Genomic DNA, 22,089 nt, shown 5'->3' with positions numbered 1-22,089 from the left:
TTTTCATTGTTACATTTTTGGTAAAAAAAAATTATAATAATTACCTGGCTACAAAATATTGCTTGTATATCTTTCATTATGTTATGTTACTGATCATAGGCCTTGATCGATCGATTGTAGACCTCACTGATCTGAGCTTATGCACCTCTGGTTTTTTTTGTTTTTGAGTGAACAGTGCCAAAATTATCTACAAAAAATGCTTTTTTACTCAAAAAGATTAAGTTCAGATCAATGATTCCTATGATCAATCAGTTCTAAAACAAAATACAAAACCTGTTCTAATTAAAAGAAAACAAGTCGACAAAAAGATCCAAGATTACATTCCTATTAAGCATAAAATCAAACATCTGCTCTTGCTTTTCTGGCTGGATGGCTGATTAAAAAAAAAAAAAAAAAGTAAGACCATCTGCAGATTTTAAGGAGTTTATTGGTTCTATTAACATAGCAGACGAAAATGAAACCATGTACTTTCTGATTTAACCCATAAATACAACTGTTTATTTAAGACAACTTCAATAAAGAAAAAACAAAGCATATAAAACCATAGTCCATAATTCAGTGTCCGTCTTTCTACAACTCAGATTTCTCCCTCCGATTTGGTCCCCTCTAGTCTCAGGTCGGCATCGTTCCTGCCCACTGTGAAAAGGCTGACGACAGCAAGCAGAGCGGCCAGCATCATCCCCGCACATCCTGCAAACATGTGTCTGGTGCCACTGCCAGTCTCCCCCGCACCGGCCCCAGACACCTCTCCGTGAAGAGCCAGCAGCCCCAGACAAGCCAGGAGGTGAAGAGGCAAACGAAACCACACTAGCACGGTGGCTCTGCGCTCCATGGGAACCACTCGGCCTTGGAGAAAACTCACTGCTGGGAAATAAAGCCCGCAGGCTAGTTCAAGCAGAAGGAAGGCGAGCAGAGATTCCCTCGGCCGGGGCTGGCCAGGCACAGTGGAGAACATCAGCATGAAGAAGGAGAAGAAAGCGAGCAGAACTGCCAAGCAGAGCAGGTGACCAGGTTGGAGTCGATACGGAGCCGACGTGGCCAGCCGGAAAAGTGTGGAACCAGCCATGCTGGCTGCCATTAGACTGGAAAACACGATTCCTAATGGCGGGCCGTGTGGGTCCAGTACAGGAGTCCAAAGAAAGACAAAAATATAGAGCACGCTTTCGAAAAGCGCCTGAACGCCTCCCAAAAGCATAACACGGCGGTCCGACAGCAAGCAGCGAAGCCCGTCCAGACAGCTTCGCCAAAAACGGGCCCGTGTTGACATTTGCATCTTGGGGGCATTTAGAGGGTTGGGAAGAGGGCCATTTTTGTCTCCACTGGCGCCTTCTTGCCTATCCTCCTGACCCCATTCAGACAGCACAAACCAGGCACAGGCGGCAAGGCTGGGGATCGCCAAGAGAAACGGAGCGACTGGTCCCAACCCAAGCCATTCAGCGAACAAGTTCGCCACCAGCCCGGCACCAACCGCCAATCCGTGACTCCAATCTGCCACTTTACCAAAGGTAACAGGAATCCATTCTTTGGGAAAGTCATGGACGTCAATGTGACCGTGCACATACCAGGCCTCAAACACGGTGGATAGCAAAGAGGTAGACAGGCCTCCTAAAACACGTCCGAGCATGAGCACGAAATATTCTTGTGACAGCTTGGTAATGCAGCAGACAGAATAAGCCAGGCAGAAGAGGAGACACGTCTGTCTCCGTCCCAGTAACTGCGGTAGCCAGCTGGCCACTGGGGCAAATAGCACGCAAGAAGCAAGGCCACATACGTACAGAATGGCGATCTGAGACTCCAGGAAGTTGTAATGTCGGTAGAGTTTATAAAGGTAAGGTCCCTGCAGCCAGTCTGCCCAGAGGGCCAGGAGATACGCCTTCAGAAAGAGCTTCTGGAACCGTCTGAATGCCGGATTGGCGACGGCTGTCTGTGTGGCCTGGGACGAGGTGAGACGGCGGGCTGTGATCTCTAAAGTCACGCACAGTCCCGCCAAGACTATAAATGCAAGGTATGCTGTCACAAACATGATGGACAAAAGGTGACTGAAGAAGTCCCAAATCCTAAATCAGCATCCTCCTACAGCTCTTGTTCCAGTGAAACTCATGGTTCATCTGCAAGAAGGTAATAAATATTCATTATGAAAAACAGTGTAATGGGAACTACAAAATCAACTAAATGTTAAGAAGAATTGTTTCTACAAAAAATAAATAAATAAAAAATGGCTTACCAAAAGTGACATTCTTCATCATGTAACATTAAAAAAATATCAACTGCTGGATAAGCCCAGTGGAAACAGCTTGACTTCTGAAATAAGCCACACAGTCATTATTAATTCATGGAAACAGGCCAATAACACTAAATTATGCTTTAAAAACACTAATGCTATTTTTGAAATTCAACATGACTTGTTGACTAACATTTATCATCCTTAACTGTTGGGTTAAGCGCTTTAAATACACCTACCTTACGCTTAACATTCTCCTAAAGAGTTTGAAAAGTCTCCGCTGATTTTGGGAGATAAAATACCTTTTCTATGCCATGGTTTCAGAAGATTTTACGGCATAAATGCTTTCAATATTCGCCTATCTTCTGTACAACATCCGTGTGTGTTTCCGGGTTATTCAAACGTAATGACGCAAAGCATACGAAGGACGCCTGCGCTTAGCTTATGAATATTAATTACGTATCCCGGCGTCAAAAGAGTACCGCTCTGATTGGTCACTATGCAAGCTGACAATATAAATATTAATTAGAGTATGTACGCTCCATCAAATTTCCCAAGCAACGTTGGATTAACCTTTTTTTTTTATTATTCTTTATTCCTGTTCTTATAAGTTTAGTTAAAAGCGTCAGATAAAAAAAAAAAAAAAGTATACTAAAACTGTTCTGGAACTTTTTACCACGACTTCATCTTTTATTCATTGCCTTGTTATAAGTATTATATTTCGCTTGTCCCAGAATTTTTAATCTGTTAAACCATTGTAAAAAAAATACATTTTTTATATAATGTAATTTTATTTAATTTATAATATAATTTTATTGTAAAAATAATAATAATATTTAACCACGAGATTTTGATACTAATAAAGTTTTTTTCAAAATGTACTTGGTTACCAATGACACATGTTTGTGTTTTGAGATGAATGTGAAGTATATGACGAAATTAATGAAGAAAACAAAAATCAAGGTAGGAGAAAGCAGAATATTTATATCATGCACGGTTTAAAAAAAAAAAGTATTTTGAGAAAATATTCAAAAAGTGTGTAAACATTATAAATTTTGTGTACGTGTATATGCTAACGTTAGCTATAAATTTAGCATTAGCAAGAATTTGAAACATGTTAAAAATGTCATCCACCACCATCATGTCCACTATCAAATAATTTCAGATATAATGACATGGTGGAGCAAATTACGTTTCAAGGGAAGAAATAAATAAATTGGAAAACTATTTCACAAATATATAATGACATTTTACATTTAATACTATTTTACCAAAATCTAGTCTTGGTGAGTATAAGACACTTTTTTTTCAAAAACATTATATATATATATATATATGCAGACTAGCATGTGTATAACCAAAACCAAAGTCTCTAAAATGCCTTTTAAACTGCAATTCAATCAATCTGTGAATTTTAGCTCAGTTTGTATTCTATTGATTGGCAAACAGGATACAACATTTCCTTAGATCTAAACCAAAAGTGCCCAGCGTTGATGGCACAAACGTAAATAAAACGTAAGCATGACTACATTAATAGTCATAGGTTTTATCTTATGCCATATTTAGATTTTTAACTGCGCTACCACAGGTTTCCACACGATGTCACTATAACACCGTTTACTATGTAACGCGCCTCTTTGAATCATTTTCTGGATGACAGACATCTCTTATGTCTCTCAGATTAACTAAAGCGCATCAGTGTTGTACAACAATACCACGGAGATATGATAGGTCTTACAAATACGTTTTTAAAGCATAAGAATTTAAACAAATTTCATTTAATCTGGCTACATGCGTAAATTTTAACTGATTCTGCATAGTAGCCTATCCTTTGCCAGTGTCCTGAATTAAAGTGGATTAACTGAGTCTGTTTGACAACCAAAAGATGACTGACAGTTTCAGGCCAGTTACAATTATTTCTACATCATGCTGAAAAGCTCCTGATTTAAAGTCTACTGAGGAAATGCATGACGGTCCACATGGTTTGTCTACTTACAGTAGTTTATCTTTAGAAAGCAGAAAGCATTCATTGGTGTTGCAATATACCATAAATAATTTTTCATAGTCAGCAAGCAATATATACACTACCGATCAAAAGTTTAGAATAATTCGTATTTTTATAGTTTTTTTTTTTTTTAAATTATGTTTCTTGCAAAATACGGTAAAAAAAAAAATAAAAATAAAAAAAAAGAAGCTATATTAGAATAATTTCTGAAGGATTTGAAGATTGGGCTAATGACTGCTAAAAAAAATTCTTTGCCATCGCTGAAGTATATTCAAATAGAAAAATTATTTTAAATTGGAAAACTATTTCACAAATATGTAATGACATTTTACATTTAATAATATTTTACCAAAATCTAGTCTTGGTGAGCATAAGTATATATATATATATATATATATATATATATATATACACACACACACACACACACACACACACACAACAAACAAACAAACAAAAACAGAAGACATCAGAATAGATAATCTCGTATTTATATTGGTTCTTCAGAAGAAAACAATTTACAAAATATACATTACCATATGATTGAATAACATAAATTTACCAGCCATAATAACAATCGACTCAGCTGATCAAATCAACCACATGGCAGCCCAAAATGCTTTTTTGACATGCTTTGTGATCTTAGTAAAGGCTGTAAAGATACTGTGCTGGTGCCAGAAGTTCAGGGGCTCTTTCTCAAGACACACAGATGAACAGTCCATTTCTTACAAGGCACCAAACGCCCCGTCTCAGTCAAACACACCACTGTGTATCCCTCTTTCTCTGAACAGGCAGTTAAATCAGTGTAAATGTGCAATATTTACAGTAAGAAAACAACAGAAAACTACAAAACATAACATGCATAGGAGAGAATGCTGGTATTGTATCCTTAGATTCAGATATATTCTTGAAGGAGAATTTGTGGAAATATACTTTGACATACTGCATTCAGCTTGACAATTATAATTAAAAAAGTGAACAAATATGACAGTTTTATCTATTTTCAATTGAAATGACATTTCTTTTCCTTCTCAAAGAACTTAAATGGTATCTAGAGTTGTTGTAGATACAGTAAATCTTGTGTAATTAAATGTTACACACTAACACAGGTCAAACTGAAGTTTTAATGTGATGTAACTGTATAAGTGATATCTATGGCTTATGTACATGGTATTTCTTTCCCTTTCTCAAACACACAGGCACATACACTCACACAATTGGCTTTAAATGGTCCCTAAAATTACCTTTCTATTGTATACATGGAGTACTCGACTAAAGACTGTGTATTTCAATGTGCAGGCAGTACAGAGGAATGACCCGTTTTTGGTCTTCAGAAGTTCTGTGTAAGCTTATTTACGATGATATGACTGGCGCAACGTTCCCTCGGATAAATATAATCAACAATGCTCTCGAGGCGAGCTGAACAGAAGGGCAATGCATGTATGAAAATGATCCGCGAAAGCTTAAATGGAGATATAGTCTTGTTTAGAGCTTGCTGAGAGCCATCTGTTCGTTGTGTTTCTCATTAACACACATAATAACGAATGGTTCCTATGGGAACATGCTCAACATCTCTTCTTCTAAATGAGCAGTCTTTCTTTTATCCAGGAAAGGTGTTCTCTGATTGGCCGGTGGTTGAGTTCCAGCTGCAGCGAGCGATAGCTCAGGGATCGATGCGGAAGGCCAGCAGCTTGTCGGAGTGAAGGTTGTTGAGGGTGCGCAGGTCTGGCAGGCGCAGGAGCAGTTTGGGAAAAAGAGAGCTGTCGTCAGGGCGGCGACGGGTGACTAAGGTGCGCAGCGCTCGGATGAGTCCTTCCTGTAATTGTTCCACAGCTACCGTATCCGAAATACCAGAACAGTCTGTGGATAAATGAAGAACAATTTATCATCAAAAAACCAACAGAAAATTTAAATAAATATTATAAATAAATTATAAAGATTATGAATACAAAATAAATAAATAAATAAATATAGTAGGTTTAAAATGTATATATATGCATTTTTATTTATATATATATATATATATTGATTGATTTGTTTTAGTATTTTACGTTAGATTTAAAATAATTGTATTTTAATTTAAAAAACAAAACAAAAAAACACAAATTTTTAAAAATGCTCAAATAAATTTTGTATATTATTGGTAAATGTATTTAATTTAGTATATTTGGTCTTTTTTTTCCCTTTCTTCTTCATACAATGAAAGTCAATGTTATTTTGGACCCCACTGACTTTCATTATATGCATCTTCTGTTTCCTACAGAAGAGAGATGCTTGTACTAACATGAAATTTGTGTTTAAACAGACTCCTATTTGAGTTTCAAATTTATATAAACCATTTATCTATTTATGAGTTATCTGCTAAAATGTAAAAAATAACCAGTTTACCAGTATTAGAATTTTAATATTGCACTAATGAGCATCCCTATTATAAATAATTAGCTCAATGTTAGTGGATTGTTCACATCTCTAACACTAAGCATGAGCAAAAATAACAGTGATGCACGCCTTAGCAAACAGCACTAATTAAGCTGATTCTTGTGTTGCTCTTACCTGCAGAAACCAGCACCACTGCCATAAAGAGAGCCATCTCATCTGACTCCAGGCCCAGAGAGCTCAGCTTGGAACTGAACTCGAACATGGCGTCCAGCAAGGAGCCCATGCCCAGACCCCTGAGGGTGAGCAGCGGGTACGTCTGCCCATTCAGGAAAGTCACTGTTCTTTCCTTGTGGTTAAACAGTGAGCAAAACCTCACCATAAGCACCTGTAAAAGACAGCATGATCAGATGGAGTTGAAAAAAATTGTCCCAGGTGATGTATTTTTTCACTCTCAAAATACTTTTGTCATTTGTAGGTTGATGTCCCTGAGGGTGTTAACACTGGGATGTTATCTACACATTGCTGTGTTTGTTTTGAGTGATCTGACATGTCAAACTGTGGCTTAACCAATTGCGTGAGTTTGAGTTAGGCTGATTGGGAAATCTGTTTGATTTAGTGCTGCTAGTGGCCTAGAAATGACACACTTCACCTTTAATAGTACAGAAGGGGAAGTAAACTTTAAGTGAAATGTGTAATCAGTACCTGGAAAGTGCCTGCTTTGAGCAACATGACTTGATCATGCTGGCAAAGCTCCTGGAAGCCCGGAATGCCCTTCGCGAACTCGACCACTTCACGTACAGCCGGCGTAAAGCACTGAGAGAAAGACTCCCACACCTGCTGACTGGAGACGCCAGGTGCTGACACAGGGCATGCGTTCAGTGGACAGGCCTGTGATAGAGATGGTATATATTATTTTAATGTTTTATTAGCACGTATGCTTAACTTTCATGTTGTGTTTCGGTTATCACATTGGTTTAAAACTTACTGACTTTGCTCACAAAGGGTAATGCTAAAAAACTTCTAAAAAACCAATGTAAACCAACTTTTTTCTTCCCACTGTGTTACACCTGTGATGTTCCTAATCAAAAATGACTGGCTAACAAAGAAAATCACCCATAAATGTATTGTTATGATATATTATTACCAAATATTGGTTTCAGTGTTTTTGTCAACTTGTTTTCTGTCAGTTAGCACAGGTTTTGTATTTCTTTTTGTACTGACTGACCTTAGTCAGGCCTACGATCAATCAGTTCCAAAAAAGGAAAACATAACCTGTGCTAACTGACAGAAAACAAGTTGACAAAAGAATTGAATCCAAGATTTGGTGATAATACTGCACAATGAGAAATCTATGAGCAGTTTTTTAAAGGCCAGTCCAATTTGGCAAGTATAGCACAGGGGTTAATTCATTGATCTATTTCTGTATTTTTATCTTAAATTGTTCTTATAAACATAATATTGGCATTGTAATGACATGACAAACTCGTAAAAAGTAAAGGTTTTCGCAGCAGTGCCATGGAAGAACCATTTTGGGTTCCCTAAAGAACCTTTCAGTGAAAAAAAGCACCGTCATTTTCTTATTGTAAAAACATTTTAATAATCTAACGAACCTTCTTCCATTATAAAGAAACTTTTGTACAATACAAAGTTCCCTCGATGTTAAAGGTTCTTCATGGAACCAAAGATGGCAATAAAAAGGTATGTATCTTGAACCATTCTTACCAGCACTTTGGAGCCAGCAGCCAGCTTAAACGGACAGGAAGCCTGGGTTTGGGACTCGCCAGCCACGTAGCTGTTGTAATCGACCTGAGTAGGTTGTGAGGGCGGGCTAACGCTCGACTGGGAGTGATACGAAGGAGCGTAGCTGTACCGATTACTGTCCACCAATGAGACCGGGCATTTGCTGTCTCTGGAAGCAACTGAGCAGCGAGGCGGGGCCGAGAAGCTTTCGTGAGTAGTTGCGTGATACCCCACGAGAGGGTTCATGTGAGGGTAGTTGCTGTCCTGAGAAGGGTTGTTTTGAAAGCTGCTCGATCTGCTGCTGGTGTTCATGTTGCCCGCACGCTTGCTTAGGTGGTCCTGTGTGTTTGTGAAGATGTCCTGGTAGGCTCGGGATAAAGCACCAATGGCCTCTTTGGATTGGTTCTCACTGGGGCTGGGAGGAGGTTCGTGTGGTGACGAGGTTTCCATGCCCATGGTGGACGATTCGTTGAGGCTGTTCATGTAGCTCTGCATCTCGTCCAAAAGTCGCTGCTTCTCTCGTTTTGGGATGCGGCCGAAACGCACAGCTAGGGGTCAGAGAGAGAGAAACAACTGGTTGACAACATGAACAAGACAACATAAAGCCATAATTAGCTTTCTTAATAAATATATTTGTTATTATTATTATTGTCTGCTTACAGACAGAGAGTCGTAGAAGAAAGTAAGTTAGGGTCAGTAATTAAATGATAGAATTTCATTTGTGGGTGAAATATCTCTTTAAACGCATGGCGAATTTTCATTTCATATTGGCCTTAATATTAAATTTTAGACAAGATAAATGCCTGGGATGCATTGAAGACATTTTATCTGAAAATAGTCTTAGTCAATGTTAAAAATACAAGATGTTGTGAAACTCCTGCATTTCTATGCGAATCAATGATAAAAAGATCCTGCCTGATCAGTAATCAAAATGTCCATGTCCCATTTCTTTTATAATAAAGCATATGGCAGCATCAGAAATAGCCTAGTGTGATAAAATATGTTAAATATTGTCTGAAAATTGCTTTGGATGTGAAGAAAAAAACACACAAAAATAGCACAGCTGCTGTGTAGGAGACAACTTGCTATCTAGTATCTTTGGTCACTGAGGTGTAGAACATTGATGATCATTAAATGTGTTAGTGATGTTTTGGATGCTTTCGCATCTTTTACAAGCCCTTCACTCTTTTCTCCATCACCACCCCCTCCTCTGAGTAAATCTGTCAGCTGTTGAATCTAAAAATAGCACCCCACTCCCCCCACTCTTTATCTCTCTCTCCGTCACTACCTCCCCTTCCTCTCTTCATCCCTATGCTACTCTCACTCCTCTCTGAAGCCGTAAGTAGGGCAGTGGGTCAGGCAGAGCGTGATGACAATGCCACGGTAATTGGGAAACTAATGACTGTGGTAAGGAGGGGTGAAGAGAAGAGAAGAGAAGAGAAGAGAAGAGAAGAGAAGAGAAGAGAAGAGAAGAGAAGAGAAGAGAAGAGAAGAGAAGAGAAGAGAAGAATGTCATTTGGCAGACTGAGGTGGCAGTAGATGTAAGGTATTATGGTACATCCTGGGTTTACAAGATGAGAGCAGAAGGAAGGCAAATGGCAGAGATGTTCCATATATCATATATGTCTCACAACACCTGCATCTGAGAAAATGAGATAAGCCAACAGGACACATTTTTTCACTTTTCTGTAACTAACATGCAATGGTTGCATGTGTTACCCTGCAGGATGAAAAATATTTTGCATTGCTAAGTCCATAACTGCCTTGTGTGCCATTTAGAACTGAACTGAAAATGCCTTTTAAACTGCAATTCAATCTGTGAATTTGAGCTCAATTTGTATTGTATTGATTGGCATACAACATTTCCTTAGATTTGAATGTAGGAAAGCAGAATTAAAATTCATCATAAATTGATAAAACTGTAATTTTCAACTAGAAAAGCAAAATAAACTTTACATTTTGGTCTGACAATGCCTTAGTTGGTCAAAAAAGAGAAAGTTTTTTTCAGTTGCAATTAAGTGATTTCTTCTTATTGCCATTCCAATTCAATTTCCTGAATTCCAGCTCAGTCTTAATTAGTGTAGCAAACAGGATGCAGAATTGCACTTCGACTTTGAATGCAAGGCAGTGATACTAACATGAACTGAAATTCCAAAAAGTTCATGTTACTAATTTTTAACTAGAAGAGCAGAATTAAAACTTTGAATGTTGGTTTAACAAAAGTTTATTTATTTAGTTTGTTTTAAAAAAACTTTAACGTAACGCTTCATTTCTTAGAATGCATTGCCAGTGTTGAGTTTGTTTCAATTGCAATTCAGTAAATTCCTCTTCCTGTCATTTCAATTAAAATTCCAATTCAACTTCCAGTGGGGAGTGGCCAATTCAAATACAGCAAATACATCAATTCTGAATTTCACTTACATCTGTTAAATTCAGTTCAAATTCTCAGAATGAATCTGATATCAAGACTATGATGCTTCTTCCTGTGCAAACAACATGACACACATAGCTTCAAAGCACTGCACTGATTACGTGTCTAACAAATGGCAAGTTCATAGCGGAAGTGAAACCATGCCGCTCCATCGTGTCAAACCAAACATCTGTTTGTATCACACAACAGAAATTAAACTAAAAACTGCAGTGAAGTGAAATGAAATCAGGGCGTCTACTTTATTGTGGTATTTGAGGCCGTTGCATTAGGTTTTCCTGTTTGTGCAAGAGAACCCGTCAGAGAAACAGGTTTCTAGGTTGTGGGCCCTAACAATTTCAGGAACCAGGGTAAAATGACTGTTTACCTCCCCCACTTTGTACCCAATAGACTCATTTCTGTTAGTGCCCTCCTAGAACAACATCCAGTGCAATCTGCTATCATAGCCAACCTAACTTTGATGCACATCCGCTGGTAACCATGTGAAATTCTGCCGAGAACCTGACTAAATAGGTCACAATGTACAAGTGTCAGTTTATTTTGCTAAATTTCCTCAAAAGTTCATCGAACAAGATTTATCGTTCATTTCAGTGTGATTCAGGGTTAAATTGCCGCCAAAGGCATTGTTCTTTTGAAGAGTTCAGATGCCTTGCTTTTTCTGCATCCCTTGCTTAATTTTTGCTGCAGCACAACATTAATTGCTGAGGATGTTATAAGGCCGCAAGCGCGGTAATCAAGTCGCCCGCGTTCCAATTTCTCAAAATAATTCTTGTATTTGCTGCAGTTTTCCCGATGACAGATAGCTTCAGGGACTGCGTGACTCCATCCCTCATAAATCATTGTCTCCAGGAGGGATTGGGAGGCAGAGCTTAGGGAACGTATGAGGGGGAAGGGTAAACCGATGGAAAGGAGGAGGCGAGAAAAAGAAGGGACCACAAAGGGCAAGTGAGAGACAGAAACGAGCGCACAGCCAAACTAAAAGAAACTTGCTCTCTTGAAAGTTACCTACGGTGCAAGACTAAAAGAGGAAAGTAGGTTGAGGGGGCGGGTGTGGTGCTTGGCCTGAAGAATGCTATGAAAGTACGACTTTTCACTATTTGTCATATGTCAGTGCCCTGATAACCTCCTAAAATTCTTACCGTCTCGGGACATGCCAACAGAGAGGCATTTTTTGAAGCGGCAGTGTTGGCAGCGGTTGCGGTTCATACGCATTATCAGGCATTTCTCGTTCTTCACGCACATCTTGTAGTTAATGTTCTGCTGAATGCTGCGGCGGAAAAAGCCCTGCAAAGAACGAAAGACATGCGATATGATAAACCACAGTGATATGACAGAAAAGACTCATGCATGTTTGTTTTTATGAGAAGCTCGTTCTGTCTTACCTTGCAGCCTTCACATGCATGGACACCATAGTGGAACCCTGATGCGATATCTCCACATACTTTACAAAGGAGCACCATGCCTCCAGTCTCTGCTCAGATAAAGATAGAAACAGCGAGAAAATGAGGTCAGGACGTACAAGAACACATGTCCTTAATATTGGGAACTCGTTATTCCTTTGTGAAAGAAGATGCTGACTTTGTGTGATGCATGTACTAAAAAGGAACCCGCACTTACTGGTAAACGTGCCAGTGTATCCACAAGGCCTTTTACCGGCGATGGGATGGGAGTAGCTGTGCGGGTTTGAACCTGCAGTGGAGTTGTTGTAGATTTCAGGGAACTGAAATACCAGTTTTGGAGAAGGTGGTGTTCCCAAACTTCTTTGCTGCTTGAGGGCCCCAATCTCGGTGAAGGTGACCTCCTCTGGGGAAGAGGGCTGGGAGTGAGAAGATGGAGATTGGGTTTGATAGCCGCTTGAGGGGCTCCCTGGGCTTGGACTGGCACTGCCATTGCTACCAGCGTAGAGTATCACACTCCCTGTAAAAATACAAGAGTATATTAAGCCTTTGAGTGGGATAAACTTTTTGTTAGTAAATTTCATTATTAGTAAATGTACATTATTATTAATTCATTTAAACTGTTGATGCTGCATTTTCAAGTCTTTCAACCACCTTAAGTTTTAACATGTTAAATCCCTATAATTAAAAGTTAGAGTTAGGGTTAATTTCATTTTCCCCATTTGCAAATCAAATCTAATTTGCATCGGCACTAAACAGTGCTAAATGTAATTTAGCCATCTAGACTGAAAGCCTTTTTGCATATTTTAATGAAATGTTATTTATTTAAACCAGCATGTGAGATAACTGTCATGCTATCAAGTCATAAATATATTTCCAGTATTCTTTATTTCCTATTTGGCTATTAGAGTAACTTCCTTGTTCCTCTACCATCAAATTCCAGGTTCACTACAAATGCGCTTTTCAGTTTATTAATTGGTTCTCGGATTTTCAACAAGAGACATTCAACAAGAGACAAATGTAGTAGGCCTACATTTTTGTTGGTCCTGGAACAACATTCCAATTAAACAGTCAGAATTAAGGGATAGGTTCACAGGAAAATCAGTTTTAGGTTCACAACCATGATTAGGTGTTTCTGCACCCTTTGTTACTCAGCTATCCTGTCCCTCTGGCTTTAGGAATTAATCATGGTTAGGGTTAGGTTTAGGGGTAGGGATAGGGTTAGGTCTATGTTTTTGGACGGTAATATTCATTTAGGATCAACCAAAGGTGTTGATCTAGGAAAATGACTAACTTGGCAAAATCACGGCGACCAATATTAGGCCAAGTATGCTAATATGCCTTTCTGAATTCAGCCAGTGGGTTTTTGACGCGAGAAATGCTCGACCGATCGATCAAAAAGATCCGGATCAAAAAACTGCGGACAATACAACCTAAGCTACCTGTTTGTTTGCTATCTGTCAGGTTGTATGGGCACTGTGGCCGATGATGTAATGATCGAAACGCCTGGGAGTAAGTGAGGTTTCCACCGTCAGAGCGTTACAAATAATGACGGCTGCACAGCAACATATTGCGACGATCCCCATTTTAGTGAACTCAAGATATGTTATATGGTTTGGTTTAATAGTCACACGTTACTTTAAATGAAACCATCGGCTTGTTTTATTCCCATTCCCCCGCAGGTTTCTCTTTCTCTCCCTCTGGGTTTCTGCATCCTATCGCATCCTCTCTGGTCATGCGCTCAGGATGAGCTGAGACACGGTCTCACGTGTTCGCGAGCTCTCCCGCCTCTCCTTTCCAATAATAGCCCTGGCATAGTGCCCCAGCCAAACTGCACAACACCTGACCGCCGCCTCACATGGATTCCTGACACCGTTCCTACCCAAACCAAATCCGCAGTCTCGTGTAAACAGCTACAACAATCGCGAGTCGCGAGCATCAAAAGCCACATACACGGGGACTTTGCGATGAAGTTACGGTTCCCACACAGATGAGTCTCCTGTGAGAGAGGGGCAACGAGGAGTCACGTTTTGGTAGAATGTGCACCGTGGCTTTCAGTTTGACTTTTTAAACATCCCGAGGACACAGTCGGTCAGATCTGGGCCAAGAGAATGCGATTTAAAGCCGCAGTGTCCAAAACGTTTCTGGAATCGCTTGCACCATGGTGCTTTAACAACGTAATGCAGTAGTGTCTTTCAAGAGGCAAAATTTTGAATGATATTTTTAATAAACAAAATGCTCCTTGCGTGTGCAAACAATGATGTTGAAGCTGGCCTTGCTGTTTTCACACTATATTTACGCCAGTATTTGTAAGTGGTTGCTTTACTGTCAAGACTGTCAAGGGTATATTTGTAGCAATAGACAAAAATACATTGTATGGGTCAAAATGATTGATTATGCCAAAAATCATTAGGGTATTAAAGATCATGTTCCATGAAGATATTTTGTAAATTTCCTACCGTAAATATATAAAAACTTAATTTTTGATTAGTAAAATGAAAGGACTTAATTTGGACAACTTTAAAGGCGATTTTCTCAATATTTCGATTTTTTTTTTTTTTTTTTGCACCCTCAGATTCCAGATTTTCAAATAGTTGTATCTCGGCCAAATATTGTCCTATCCTAACAAACCATACATCAATCATACATCAATGGAAAGCTTATTTATTCAGATGTATAAATCTCAATTTGAAAAAAAATGTACCCTTATGACTGGTTTTGTGGTCCAGGGTCACATTTGTTCTAATTCCCTTAAATGTTTGAGTACCCTTTTCAGTCCATATCTAGGGGATTTTTCCTACCAATTGTGTCATCTTCTGGAGATATCATTAATATCTGTACGGAAATGAGATACTAAAATATACACTTTATATATTTGTATCTTTAAAGTATTAACATGAAACCTTGACAGCTTTTTTCTGAGATTGTAGTATGGCAAACTGCATATGTGGGTTTTGAATTACCAATTTTGAATAACCTCTAACCCTAAATGCCCTGGCAAACACCACTAACAAATATATTGATTCACATTGACACAACATAGAGAGTATGGAATAGTTGACCTAAAAGTAAAAATTTAATGAACATTCATTCAACCTCATGACATTGCAAGTGAACATGAGTATCTTCTGTGAAACACAAAAGAAGTTATCTCAATGTCAAAGCTACTTTTTCCTGAGGCAATAGTGACCATGACTGGTTCCTACTCTCATTGTATATTCCTGATTGCTGAATGTTTTTAGTTTAACTATGCCTTTAATACTGTGCAGTGCTTATGACAATAAACAAATTATTTCCTCAATCCTGTCTTTCAATCTGTGTTTTCCATGTACACATGATTTGGAACCCTTCTGTGGTAAACAAGTTCAAACTACCAGCAAATATCTGCCTGACTTCTTTGCGTGTTTTTTCACATGCGGCACGCGGTATTTATTTAGCCTAGCTCAAGTGTTTTTGTGATCCCTCCACTGGCACGTGCAACGGGACTTATTGTTGACATACTGCAGCGCAGGATTTTACAGCCTTGTGATAGCGAGCCCTACCTGAGTGTGTTACTCAGCCCTGCCCAACTCACAAACCCCACCCACATACACAGAAATACTCACACCTGGACACACATGTGAGGCCACAGAGGTTAAAGGGACAAATGACATTATGGATAACAGGACATGCCCGTTATTAAACCAAACCATAGTATCTGGGGCGCAGCTGTTTTTAGCACCAGTTTCACATGATTTCAAACCAGTCCAAGGCTTTAATTAGATATTAATCTAAAACATAGGTGTGATATTATTTTGTCTTTGTCCTGCCCTTTATGAAAATAACAAGTTTGGACAATAAGCAAAGGTAGTACCATTTCTACAAGCTAAATGAGGAGCTGTGCACGTCATTGCAAGCCGGTATAAATTAGGGTCAGTGGAAACAGCATTAATTGATGAATCAGCAGGTCTCTTTGTGAGCTTAGGCAACCCATGAAAACCCTAATCTGCTAGTGAGCAAAGGCAGGCGTAGAAACGTGAGGACTTTGCAGGGACAATTATTCCCTCCTCCCTGGTTTCAAACATTGGCATGGTCTCCCTTCCTCCCTCCCTTGAAGAAATAGCTAAAATACTCTGCCTTTGCATGACCGCAATGTCTTGTACATTTGCCTTGATACGTATACGCCATCTTAACATTTCTACATTTGTATGGGTTGGGGATGCAAGAAAGTTGAGCATGTTGCAATTGTGTATGTAAAATTAAGATAAAAGCAAACTTTTTTAGAACAAGCATGACATTTGCTTACTATTGAAGGACATGTGCTCACTTATAGATTAACTGGGTTAACACAGACAGAACATCCATTTGTGGGTCAAAATCAACCGAATGTGTACCATTTAAGGCCAAAAGTTTTCATAGTGTTCTCAGACCCCCAGGGGGTTTCATTAAATATTTAAAATATATATTTATATTCTTTTATATTGTATAATATTATTACATTTAGTAAAAAAAAAAGTTATTTCTAAATTTTCAGCTCTCCTTGCAATGTACATATTAAGTATAGTTGTTATTTGTGTTGAATATTTCTAGAGAGTTTTCTTCTGGTTCATTGGTCATATGTTCACTATTGAAGCTGCGTTGAAACAATATTTATTATGTAAAGTCTAGTATTTAAATAATAAATGAATCAATTTTAATTTAATTGAAAATATTCAAATATTGGAAAAGGGTTTTGTATCACTTAATCCAAAACATTTTCCAATATTTTTAATATTTTAACAGTTTGTTTTGCTTAGTAGTGCTGTCTACAATATAATGCTTATTTTCCACACACATAATATATATATATATATATATATATATATATATATATATATATATATATTCCTAGGCATACAAATATATATTTTTAAAATCATAAACTGCCTTAAACTGTCTACAATATAATGCTTAGCATTTTCCACACACTGTATAAATAACAAAAACAAAAAACATTGAGGTCCTAGGCATATAAATGTTTATAAAATCATAAACTGCCTTCTAAATCTCTGAAAGCAAACCCCAAAAGTACATACGGATGGGTCATTTCGTACAATGCAGAATGTTCTCATGCTGTCATGAAGCTGTTTATGCTAACCGCTCCAGAGAAAAAGTTGCATGAGGCGGGAAAACGTGATGAGGCGCTACACTGACTGCATGAAATCGCTGACCCACTGACCAACCTCCCCTTTCTAACGTACAATCTGCATCAAAACACAGAATCACTAAAAGAAGCAGTGAGGGCGGGGGCGTGGAAATCACGCGCCGCACGCGGCTGGAAGAGCGCATGCACGTGAGGACGATTGTAGGCGCGAGAGATGCGTTCAGTGGGAAGATACGCGCGCGCTGCGCTCCCACAAGCAAAGCTAAAAGCCTCGCGCCGCTCCTATAATCGAAAAGCGCTATAAAATAGAGCAGGCGGCTGTATAAAATGGTGGGGGGTGGGTGGATGGTCCGTTACCCTGCATAAATCGCTTCTGGAACTTCTCATTCACCTCGTGTGAACTCACTGGCGTTAACAGAGTATAGACTTTATGTGTGATACGCATTTAAACCATTGGAACGTGTGACAGAGTTCCATAAACTTCACAGAGTTTGTTTTCCACGAATAATGAAAATAAATGGGACCATATAGGCTAATAGAAATTATTCAATTATTCAATATCCCGTTGTTGTACAATAGTCACATATTCAACAGAGGTTTCATAAGTGGATTTCTAAAGCATCTGAAGTCAGTAGGTTAGTAAACCAAACTAAATTTGCCATATTTTGCATAAGGGACAAAAAGATAAAACTAGAGTACACACCCTAGTCCCTCTGAAAATACAAGCTGATTCTATTTTCATCTGATCAAAACCTTAAAATGACTTATTGTGGTTGGGTCAATTTGGGTAATATTTACTTTTTGAATGAAAGCAGTTTATTTAGATGTTTCCATATGAAGCACATTAGGAAACCATATATACTATATATAGCCTATATAGTATTTATTTTCTATTCCTTCCTGGTTTCAAAATATGTTTAAGCTTGGCATGAACTGTTTTTTTGTTTTGTTTTTAACTCGTAAGATTGTATAGACTTATAATATCAAACATCATAGGGACATAACATAAAAACAATTCTTGGTATTAATCAAAATTGCAATATTGTTGCATCCCTAGAACTCCATGTGGGCTGGATATAAAGTCACATGTTTGAGTTGATGTAGTGTGTTTACTTTTTAAACTTTTTCCTTGTTTCCTGTTGTCTAGTACTGAGAAGTCATGTGTTCGAATATTATTATTTCCCTGTCTCTAATGACTTTATGCAGCATGTTATTTGTTTGCTTTCGAGGTTTCTGTCAAACGGAAGGCGAGCTGACAGGGTGCGCCAGGCACGAGACCGTGTTTCCATCACCTGTTCCGGAACGTGACTGCAGCTTTTGTAAATGAATCAGCCGTCAATTAACATTGAAGTGGACTTGGTTGACTGAGCCAGCATGTAATTGGCCCTTGGCTAACCTCGGTAATGAACCACTACTCAAATCAGCTTAACCGGTTAACCTCCTTGGATGAAGACTAGTGCATACTTGAGTAAAGTTAAATTATTATAAGCTTTATGAAATAAATGAAAAATTAATGCAGCTTTAATGCATGACCACCCATGTTCCCCAAGAGCTCACTAACGTACCCTAAGTGTTGGTGGGACAGTGAACAGTGTCTCTTGACTCTTGCTATTTTATTTATATTACAGCTGCATGATGTTTGTTGTGAATATCTCATGTGATTAATGGCCATACTCTAGTTTAAACTAGTAAAGTGTGCTGATATGTCAGAGCCAAGTTTGACAGCGCACTTGGACCATCTACATACACGTGAGTTTGTTTTCATGACTAGTAGCAGGAAGTTGTTAGCGCACGCGCGTGGTTTCTAAGCAGATTCCATGAAAGCAATCACACAGGGTTTATGACAGCAGTTACTCTAAGTATGGTAATGTTTATCACCATCATTTATGTGATTCACATATTGGACTAGGCTGATGCTATATTTAGATGCACTTTGTAGTCTTTATGCTGCACTGATGATGAGTCTAACCAGCGCAATCATAAAAGCATGCCAATGCCTTCATGACACCTGCTTAGATCATTACTGAAAACCAGTGTGTATCGTGTAAATTCACTACAGCACCGTTAAAATGTCTTTGTTTTGAGTATAGTTCAAATGCAACTTGCAGCTTTTAGAGTGAATATGCATGGAATATATTTAAGTTTTAGAACCATATGCATTGTGCATCTAAATACAGTTCAATCAGTTAAAACAAAACATGGCATGTACATTTACTTAATTATGATGAATGAAATGACAGAGTATTATTCCATTTATTAAGAAGTGGAACAATATCACCATTACCACTGCCACCAATAAAAATATGTATAATAATAGTAATCATAATAATATTAAAACCTGTTCCAAACTCTAAAGCTTTTAGAATGAGCATTTCTAATATCCTCAGCACTGTTAATTAAACTGTGCATTTAAACATCATTTAATCAGAAAACACAAATTTACACAACCTTCAAATGCACTGAATTATGAGTTCAGCATTTATATGAAATGCCAGGTTGATAAACATATTAAGCACTATCACCATCATCGATACAATGTCATTTTTATGAATAATAATAATAGGCTATATCATTCATAATATTGCATTATAAAAATAATCATTGTAAATATAATAATAATAATAATAATAAATGTATTACTTACCAGGACTGTTGTCCATCCTTGATATGTTTTTCAAGATCCTCTGTCTTCAGAATTATTATCTTCAAGAAAGTCTGTGTGTGTCAGTGTGTTAAAGTCTGGTGAAAATAGGTATAAAAGTCACGAAATGCCTGTGCATACAATGAGAAGCTCGAAGAAGGCAGGCAGTATCTCGAGCACAGAGCATTTGGCAGCGGAGCCAAACAGTCGGTAAAAAAATAGAGTCGGTCACAGGTGTGTAGAGGCACTTTCCGCGCGTGGCTATACCTTTACTCTGCTTTTGATCTAGTGTGAAGGAAGCGTTAGGTGTGCTGGGTGATGATGTCTCTCGTCTGTCCGTTCATTGCCAACAGCATCTCTGTGGGACTGTCAAACTCCACTTTCATTCCTAGCCAAGCACACACCCTTCCACACCCACATCAATCACGTTTTAAGATGACTGGCAAATGTGACTGGATTTAGGGGAGCCGTCAACCTCTGTTGTTGTCTTTGGTGGGGATTTATCTCACTCTAACGTGCCCCATGATCTCCTAGCTTTCCCTTTCCTCTTGATTCCTAGCGTGCATTTTCATTGGCGGGAGTGTAAGCGCCGAGCTGAGCTGGATGCGCTTATTCGAGCGCGCTACGTGCTGGTAAAGCCACGCTACATGTGCCCTCTGCATGTGCCGTGGAAGCGCTTGTCCTACTGACACACATTTTATGCAAAACACAGCGTGAGACTAGGCGACAGGAGAGGCTTGCACATGGACTGCAGGAGGGGCTCTGCGTGACTGCTGCCGAGCGCGCCTTTTAAAATCTCTTCCAACATGTGAATGAGGCATAGAGTCATGGCATAAACAAGTGCATAAAACACAGCTGTATATAAAATTTATGTTACAGCTTGCCCTAATAAGAGTTGACAAAATTCTCTTATCCAATCTTTTATTGTAGCTATAGTTGAATCTTGCCTGAATGTAGTTTTGTTGTGTTCACTTGTTTGGTTTGATTTAGGAATTTTAGATTGAAGAATACACTTCAAAGAATGTTTGTTTGTTTTTTTCAACACACACACTTACACATATATTGGACTTTTGACTGAAAAGTTTACAGTTAGCCAATTCATCTCGTGGTAACTTCCTTGTGTGACAACTAGCCCCAATCTTCACTCTATTTATGTATGTATATCCTATATGTGTGTGTGTGTGTGTGTGTGTGTGTATGTATATATATATATATATATGTATATGTATATATATATATATATATATATATATATATATATATATATATATATATATATATATATATTTATTTATATATACATACACACACACACACACACACACACACACACACATGTTTGTTTTAGTGGTTTACGGGACTCTCCATAGGCGTAATGGTTTTATACTGTACTTACTGTATGTGCTATTGCCCTACACCTAAACCTACCCCTTACAGGAGACTACAGGCATTTTTAGATTTAAAAAAAAAAAACACCATTTAGTATGTTTTTTAAGCCTTTTGTTTTACGGGGACATAGGCAGTGTCCTCATAAACCACCTTCAAATTGTAATACCTCTGTCATACCCATGTCATTATACAAATTTGTGTCCCCGTAAACCACAAAAACCAGTACACACACACACACACACATAGAGTGAAGACTGGGGCTAGTTGTCACACAAGGAAATTACCACAAGAGCATCTTAGTTAGCTAACTGTAAGCTTTTTAGTCAAAAATCCAATAGTTTTTACATTGTACTTATATTTTAAAAATACCTGCATGTAATTACATCTGTAATTAATTTCTGTTATTACATTTATAATTACAGAGTTGACCCATCCCTTACACCTTAACCCACCCTTAAACCTACCCATACCACCAAACCTGTGCCCAACCTTACCTGTATCCCAGCTCACAATAAGTACATTGTGCTTATTTTTGGATGTAAGTACATAGTAGTTAAGGCCACTTAATATAAAGTGGGACCTACACACACACACACACACACACAGATTTTTTTAGTTTCTTAATAGCTGGTTTTGCTTTAATGACAGCATGTGCTGGTGCTGCTGTGATTAGAAACAGATTTTGAGGGATAATGATTTGTAAACAATATCTCGTTTAAACTAAAAGAACAGCAAAACAGCGTCCTCTTGTGGTCAATAAACGCACA

The 22,089-nt window shown here is 38.3% G+C and overlaps 3 protein-coding genes across 5 annotated transcripts in view; 1 reads left to right on the top strand and 2 right to left on the bottom strand.

The window, feature by feature from the left end:
* Positions 1-407: 407 nt before the first annotated feature.
* mfsd5 (major facilitator superfamily domain containing 5) lies at positions 408-2,640 on the bottom strand. Of its 2 annotated transcripts, none has more exons than XM_058763555.1 (3): positions 2,524-2,640; positions 2,225-2,301; positions 408-2,108 (listed from the first exon to the last, which is right to left on the bottom strand). In XM_058763555.1, the coding sequence occupies exon 3, from the start codon at positions 2,021-2,023 to the stop codon at positions 578-580; it is 1,446 nt and encodes a 481-aa protein (XP_058619538.1). In that variant the 5' UTR covers positions 2,024-2,108; positions 2,225-2,301; positions 2,524-2,640; the 3' UTR covers positions 408-577. The 2 variants fall into 2 exon arrangements, with proteins under 2 accessions (XP_058619538.1, XP_058619535.1); XM_058763552.1 differs by having other exon boundaries at positions 2,461-2,622.
* A 3,249-nt stretch (positions 2,641-5,889) lies between these two features.
* On the bottom strand, positions 5,890-20,651 carry nr1d4a (nuclear receptor subfamily 1, group D, member 4a). 2 transcript variants are annotated; one of them, XM_058762649.1, is made up of 8 exons: positions 19,937-20,651; positions 12,391-12,690; positions 12,156-12,244; positions 11,913-12,057; positions 8,328-8,893; positions 7,308-7,493; positions 6,780-6,990; positions 5,890-6,086 (listed from the first exon to the last, which is right to left on the bottom strand). In XM_058762649.1, exons 1-8 carry the CDS (start codon positions 19,950-19,952, stop codon positions 5,890-5,892), a joined length of 1,710 nt encoding a protein of 569 aa, XP_058618632.1. In that variant the 5' UTR covers positions 19,953-20,651. The 2 variants fall into 2 exon arrangements, with proteins under 2 accessions (XP_058618632.1, XP_058618631.1); XM_058762648.1 differs by lacking the exon at positions 19,937-20,651 and adding an exon at positions 13,821-13,851.
* The window catches only part of rarga (retinoic acid receptor gamma a), a 77,314-nt gene continuing 62,015 nt past the window's right edge, over positions 6,791-22,089 (top strand). Inside the window, exon 1 of the mRNA XM_058762651.1 lies at positions 6,791-6,915. The gene's annotated coding sequence lies outside the window, so the exon portion shown is untranslated. The remainder of the gene's footprint in view (positions 6,916-22,089) is intronic.

The sequence above is a fragment of the Onychostoma macrolepis genome, chromosome 23, assembly GCF_012432095.1.
Source record: "Onychostoma macrolepis isolate SWU-2019 chromosome 23, ASM1243209v1, whole genome shotgun sequence".
NCBI lineage: Eukaryota > Metazoa > Chordata > Actinopteri > Cypriniformes > Cyprinidae > Onychostoma > Onychostoma macrolepis.
This window is presented reverse-complemented; position numbering and strand designations above follow the sequence as displayed.

What these genes read in the sequence shown, in the direction of transcription:
- mfsd5 (XM_058763555.1), bottom strand. Translation starts at nt 2,023, where the DNA reads ATGTTTGTGACAGCATACCTTGCATTTATAGTCTTGGCGGGACTGTGC.
- nr1d4a (XM_058762648.1), bottom strand. Translation starts at nt 13,842, where the DNA reads ATGGGAATAAAACAAGCCGATG. An exon ending in ATGCATGTGAAGGCTGCAAG is followed by an intron (nt 12,058 to 12,155) that starts GTAAGACAGAAC and finishes CGTTCTTTGCAG; the next exon opens with GGCTTTTTCCGCCGCAGCAT. An exon ending in TCAAAGCAGGCACTTTCCAG is followed by an intron (nt 6,991 to 7,307) that starts GTACTGATTACA and finishes TGTCTTTTACAG; the next exon opens with GTGCTTATGGTGAGGTTTTG.